This window comes from Leptidea sinapis, chromosome 42, assembly GCF_905404315.1.
Source record: "Leptidea sinapis chromosome 42, ilLepSina1.1, whole genome shotgun sequence".
NCBI classification, from domain to species: domain Eukaryota; kingdom Metazoa; phylum Arthropoda; class Insecta; order Lepidoptera; family Pieridae; genus Leptidea; species Leptidea sinapis.
Window position 1 is genome coordinate 8,874,783 of NC_066306.1, and position 7,431 is coordinate 8,882,213.

Sequence of the window (7,431 nt, forward strand, 5' to 3'; positions counted from 1 at the left end):
AAGCACATTGAGGAATTATCTAGAAAGTGTGACATTCATAATGTTAACACGAGGAACAAACATAAACTTGTTATGCCTACTACTCGGTTGGGTCGAGTTAGTAAGTCTTTTGTTGGGCGATGTATATGCTTCTACAATATGATCCCAGAAAATGTACAAAACAAATGTGTTACGAAATTTAAAAGAATTGTTATAAAACGTTTGTGTGGGAAAGGTTACTAAAGCATAAACTATTTTCTTAATGACAGTACGGACTGGGAATAAAGCGAATACCCTCAGGCTTTTTAATTATAAATGTTTATTGTACGATATCACATTGTAATCCATATTTTTATATTAAAAAAAGCCCGCTGAGTTTCTTGCGCCCATTCTTCTCAGGTCAGGCAGTCTCTGTTGAATGGGTGGTAGTTTTTGACGTTCAATAAGTGATTTTGAATCCTATTTTGAATAAAATTATTTGAATTTGAATAATTGTTTTATCAAAGGCCATATTTGATAATATCATGTAATTCAACAGTAATATTGTGTTTCAGCTTCCAAATCCCTGAAGGTTGCCCGTCAGAGATCTTCCGGCACCTGATGAAAGACTGCTGGGCGCTGGATCCCAACATGAGACCCAAGTTCATTGACCTCATTCACATGTGCAAGCGGTTCATCGACGAGTACAAATGAGCTACGTGAATCATATCTATTATTGATACAAGTGACTTGACGAACACAAATAAACAAACATGCTGTTTAAAATGCTTTCCACAAATGGCTTTAGCGACAGCTTGGTCCGTAGTAAGTCTATAGGAGCTAATACCGGCCCAATGGCTCAAATCAGGAATTAATTTTTGTTACAAATAATATTGAAGTGAGAGTTTCTTATGCCTGTTTTGCTTTTTCATGAAGCTTTTTGAAAAGTTGTGATCTATGATTGATAAGGTCATTTGAAATATTTGTATTTTATTAAGCTGATGAGCTAATCGGAAGTAAATGTAATGAATATATTTGAATATTTTATTCATGTTTTATCTTTTATAATACAAGTGTATATATTATAAAGTTTTGTGCCATTTAGGCTGTTGAATGTAACTATATTTTATATATTTAGAGTATAGGTTATTGTGTGTACTATTTTATTTAAGCTCATTGTGGGGTTTGACGAGAGAACTTTATCTTGATGTTGGTACAAGCGAAATTAGTTTTATTATAAGTTTATGTAAATTATACATACAGATATGAATGAATGATTTAAGAGAGATCGTGCTCGAAAATGTTAACATGGTGTTCGGATATATATATATAATGTTATGGTTGTAATAAATTATCGTCCAAGATAAACTTAGGTGTGACTGATAGACTGTTAAGAGGTTCTCAATGATTACTATTGTCTTGGACTTAGTAGTCGATAGTGACTATACACAGCTTGTATTCAATAATCTATTGATATAATACTGGAGGTTATTGACATTGGCCGTGTTAAATCTTTATAGACATATATTATAAAGCTCAAGTTGAGAATTAAGGAAGAACCAGTTTGTAAGAATGATATATTTGTTGTTCCTTGAAGCATTTGTCTTTGTTGTTTAAATGTTAATAATTTATGTAAGTCATTGTAATAGTCTCCACGCGAATGTTGAGCGGTGTCATTGAATATGAGAGACACCCAGTACCCACGTACGATCACAGTTCATTGCACAGTGCAATATGAATGCATCCGACTACACTATATATATCGGCAGTAGTACGGACACTACGTACAAGTTATATATAACGCACGCACTAGTGACGTCGTGTCCATATTACTTTATAATATATATATTATATAGTGTGTATCGCTGACCGCTTAACATCGTCGTACGGGCTATAGTAAGGTGTATGTGTGTATTGTTATCTCAGTGTTTACATATTAAAACTTGACGTTGTTTACATATTGAGAAACTGTTCATTATTCGCTAGCTTCTAATAGTAATGTTAACTTCAGATAATAATCTTCTGTCTACGTACGGATGCTGAAGTTATAGTTAATGTCTAAATAGTTAACGTTAGTTTTTTCAAGCATTTTCTATTTTAGTAATCCGTCCCCATTCCATATGTGGCGTGATTACAATTTTACAATAGGTATTAAGTTCATAATTTTATTGTAACAGTAAATAAGACATTTTGGTAAAACCTTGAAGTGATTTAATTTATTGCACTTGGATGTGTCCGAGCACGACTTCACGTCGATATATATTATTATAATTAATTAAAACATTCAAACCTAGTTTAAATTGTTAACTGTTATATTATAGACTTCGTATTGTAAAAATATCATTTGTAGATTTTGAAGTTGTAACAGAGTGGATGTCATACACAATACAGTAATACAACAGTACTTTAACTTTATACAAGAGCGACCGAATTGACGCACGCACACATACAAATGATTTACACGGCCGCTAAGCAATCTTGGGAAGACAAAATCTATTGAGTGTCTCGCTGTACGTCGTGGAGACTAGCAGTTGTCCGATTTAAAGCTCTAAAATATAATTTGTGTTATTTTGACATCTTCGAGCTCGAAGAGTTAGCTGGTCGGTGTTTTTGAGTTCTTCATAAAATAACTCGGAACATGCATTTGATCGAATATTAAGTTTCGGAGTATTTTGAAAAATCTTTCTTAAAATCATGTCTGAAAAAACTTTAATTAAACACTATGTTTTTAATTTTCAAACGGCAATAACTGTTGAATGAATGAACCGATTTCACGCGATTGACGGTATGCAATAGAGTTTTTTGAGCAATAAGTTTCAATTGATTGAACTCGGAATTTCGAAGTAATTCCGAGTTTTTAATTTTAACTGACTTAGTTGCGATCGAGGTCGTTTTTTGATGTTAAGAGTTGATTAGTTTTTGGAATCCACCAGTAAAGCCGTTTAAAATTTATTCCAAAAAAAAAGTTTGGTCAAGCTCTTCTGAATGGCGCCAACCGCGATGAAATCGGTCGAGTCGTTCTAAAGTTATAAGAGGTTTAGGTACATAAATCCATATACACTCACACACATAGATATAGTCGTACGAACACCATCGCGGAAATAGTTCAGGGAAGCTCTCCTAGGACCCTAAAACGTCGAGATCAGATGAAAACTCGATTTTCGAAAAACGGGATAAAACCCATAACTCCCTGTTTTTTTAATATTTTAAATTTTCTTAGCGGGAAGTTAAAAAACTTAACATTTTCCGTCCGAAACAGACAACGACTTGGCGTCATTATTAGCATAGTTTATAAAATACTCTTGGATATACTATTACTACTACTGGAGCTTTAGGTGTGAATCAAACTAATATCTCTTGGAATTTTAGAACAATTAAGTACGCGCTTTTTTAATGGTTTTATTTATAAGATATTATACTATTTGTCCCGAAAAAGGTGGATCATACCGGAATAGCGAAGAGTTGAAGCCAACCTTTGAAAATTTAAAACCGCGTGTGCCCTGCTCGGTCGATGTGTCCTTGTTGCACGCGCGGGAACATATTGACACACCACACGCATCATGGCTGTGTTACAATTAAGATGGAGATACTTCCATCTCACACCACACTAACACACAGGCTTCATTGTATTTTAAGGACTTGTGCTTATTGTGTTCTGTACTAGATGTATATATTGTGTATACAACAACAAATGCTTGCCATATTTCTGGGAAATTCGATGTCAATTGTTAACGTTAGTGTCTATATCTGTGTACTAGTCTAACTGAAAGCTTTTGCGTATGAATGAAATAGTTTGTAATCAATGCAATTGTTGAATATAATATACTTATAATTAAACGAAATAGCTTTTATTAGGTTTAAGGGATTTTGTAAGTTGCAAACCAAAGATGATATTAGATTATCGTTTGTTATATAATTGAGATCATGTTTATTAATTAAAATATAGCTGTAAGTGTATTGAATGGTTTCTTATTGATTTTTAATGTTAGGATTGAATTATTGTACAGGAATTGTGACTCATCAAGTTACTCTGCGAGACGTGTTCATCTCTATTGTTGATAAATAACGCCCTATTGCTAAAGCATGAGATTATAAACAGTTGACTTTTTAATCAACTCACAAGTTATACATATTACGTATATCATGACGTAGTGAGGGCAGACACCGTTTTGAACTTTTTCCATAGTTTAAGGTTATCTAGCGACACTGATGCCTATTCTAACCAATGTTTCACCTTTTATAATTTTGGCTGGCATAATATTAACAAAACAAAAGACACCTTCTGCCGGTTGTCATTTTGTATATTTTTCTCTTGTTGACAACATAACTAGGTTTCATCATACAATTAAAGTCCTCCTTGCTATGCTACGAGCCGCTCTATAAGCAGTTATACTATAGGTTTTTTAAGAAAATATATTTAATACGTTGTGATGTTCGAATTAGTCATACGTTCAATTAAATTTGTAAACAAAATTTATGAATGATGCGGGCCCGAACCGCCGACCTCTCGCGTTCCGTGCGAGCGCTCTTCCAATGAGCTAACCGTTTCCCGCATCGTTAAAATTGTTTATTTACAAATTAAATTTAATAACACATTGTTTAGTCATACTTTGTCAAAATCCCGCTACAGTTCGCTGTCCGTAGGTACATAATATGTTTTGTCTTTTTATATTATCAAATTTAATCAGTTTTTATTTACCTTGTACCTGAAAGTACGTTTAAGACATGTTAAAGTGTTTATGTAAACGATATTATGTACATTGATATGCCGTGGCGAACATACCTGGTCGTTAATGTCCGTGCCTCGCGTATTTAACACAATAGAGTAGTATTGCCACTATAGCGGGCTCGCTCACTCTAATTGACTATGTCGTATCGTGGCTCGAGCCGTGTCGCCTGAGTTATAATATAAAAGTTGTGAGCTTCCAACATTATTTTTTCAAGGATATTTTTTTATCATAAGCTACAATACGTCACCTTAATCAGATTAATCAGACCCGAATAGAAAAATAAAAATATATTTATACCTATTGTTATTTTAAAAACATTTAAAATTATAAATAATTCTTACTTCATTTAATGATCTTCCAAATAAAACAGCTTGCATTTACAACCTTACGGAGTGGGCTCACTGCTCCGTATCAAACCATGACAGTGCTATGAACGTGTGTGGCACGATATTCTTACGACAATTGTCGTAACGGCATGTATTGTTCATACAAAAACTCTGGCAACCAAACGGAACTGCAACTGGACACACTCATACATTTTAATACAATTAAGAAAAAAAAATTGCCTGACACTTTCCTAACACGGCCGTAGTTCAATTAATATATAAAGGATATTATTAAATATAAAATTTCAATTATATGGCTTATTTAATTATATTAATTAGGAACCATTGAAGTAATAGTCGTAGGTGCAGGTAGAAGGAATATGGTGTGAGTTGAGACTGATATATGCTGGGGTGCTAAATTGTAGGATGGCCTTATTTTAAATTATTAATAATTTTATTACATACATTATCATTAAGTTGGTTGGACGCTGATTATTCAAATCAATTCATCACTCTTGCCTTATATATATATATATATATATATATATATATATATATATTTTGTAATATAATATTATCAATATGAAATGAGTTATGAATTTGATGAATTATTTGATGTATTTAAAGTACCTAGAGAAAAGCTGATTCGGTTATTTTTCGATAACTATTGACTAAATCACTACCGTGCTTTTTGTACCTATTATTGTGGGATTGTGATTAAAGAAAGCTTTTACCACCGTTTTAATATCTGATGAAATATTAATTTTTTACACCTCAATAAAATCTCCTGTGTTTAGTTAATATTTTATAAACTGTATATAGTAGTGTAACAAATTTTTAGGTATATTATACGAATATTGTATACGGGTGTATTTCTTTCGAGTAATTTTCAATATTTTCGTTGAAGTAATCAAAATTAGTTATTTTAAAACGCAATAGACTGGAGCCGATGTTATTTTATACCACTTATATACAAAATATCTAAACATTACTCGAAGTGAACTCCTTTTTGCCATGAATTAAAATATAATGTTAGAATGACAATCCTAAATGTGTTTTATTTCAAATGACATAATATTATGTTGTCGCAACGATTTTTCGTAGCGACCTTTGAACTAACTATACTCCTAATACTAGGATCTCAAAGGAAAAAACAATTCTTTTGCATGCGATAGTATTAAATTTTACAATAAATTACCAAAAAGTGTATCTTAATTATCAATAAATAAATTTTATTTTTTATTAAACGCAGACTTATGTCGAGGGCTTATTACAGTATTAAAGATTACGTAAACGATATTACAATATGGAATTGAATAGTATTATAGTTGTTTTTTTTATGGATTTTATACATAGTTCAGCCTTGTTTTGTTTTACTGGATTGCATTATTTTAAAAATATGTATATGTTTATACTTTTGTGTAATTAATATGTATGTATCTGATTTGTATTTTTTGTGATAGACGTTGACGAGCAATCTTTTGATTTTATGTCAATAAAATATTTTTGACTTTGACAATACGATTAGCGACAAGCGGATTAAGATCGGGACTAGACGACGGCCAGTCTTCAGCTCTGATGAAGTCCGAAACGTTGGTTTCCAACTAAGACTGCGTAGACCGAGCTTTGTGACCCGGGGCCGAGACTAGCTGGAAGAACCATTCTTGGTTATTGAACATGGCGTTGCTAAGGGGCTTCACTACCTTCTCAGGAATGGTATCTTGATACTCATGTACCGATGTTTTGATACCTTTGTCACAAATGGCCCAGTCACTACTTCATAGCTAATACCCCACCCAAACCATCACTGAAGTCATGCCCACGTTGCACTCTGTCGACTAATTGGGAAGCTTCCTTAGAGCTTTGAGCTATTAATAGCCTGATACAAAATATTTTACTAATACCAAGCGTATGGAGAGTTTTAAAAATTGCATTTGGCTCCATAACTACTTTGTGTAATGCAATCACAACGATTTGGTTCTCTTTATCACCCCACTCCATCTTAAAATCGCTTTATTGTACAATGTATTGGCGCCAAAATGAGAATTCTCAATGAACAATCATATAAAAATATCAGATTCTAAATTCAAATATAATATTTTGTTTATTATTAATTGTAACAGTATTTATGGGCAGGCTAAGTAATATGTACCTAATAGTACAAGTACAGAATACTCACTCCGCAAAATAAGATAAAGAAATACGGACTCTTGCAGTCACACAATACCGTGTAAGTCAGATTGCAGAGCGCTATTTACATACATTTTTATTCAAATTCAAATATTTGCATTCAAAATAGGATATAAAATCATTTATTGAAAGTCAATAACTTCTACCCATTCTAAAAGGTATGCCTCAAACCTGAGAAGAATGAGCGCAACAAACTCGGCGGGCTTCTTTTTTTAAATAAAAATATG

The 7,431-nt window shown here is 32.7% G+C and overlaps 1 protein-coding gene across 1 annotated transcript in view; it reads left to right on the plus strand.

Annotated features, from left to right (window-relative positions):
• Window positions 1-3,928, plus strand: part of LOC126976883 (tyrosine-protein kinase hopscotch) — a 54,650-nt gene extending 50,722 nt beyond the window's left edge. Inside the window, exon 22 of the mRNA XM_050825519.1 lies at window positions 534-3,928. Coding sequence (XP_050681476.1) covers window positions 534-672 — 139 coding nt within the window. The 3' untranslated portion in view covers window positions 673-3,928. The remainder of the gene's footprint in view (window positions 1-533) is intronic.
• Window positions 3,929-7,431: the final 3,503 nt, after the last annotated feature.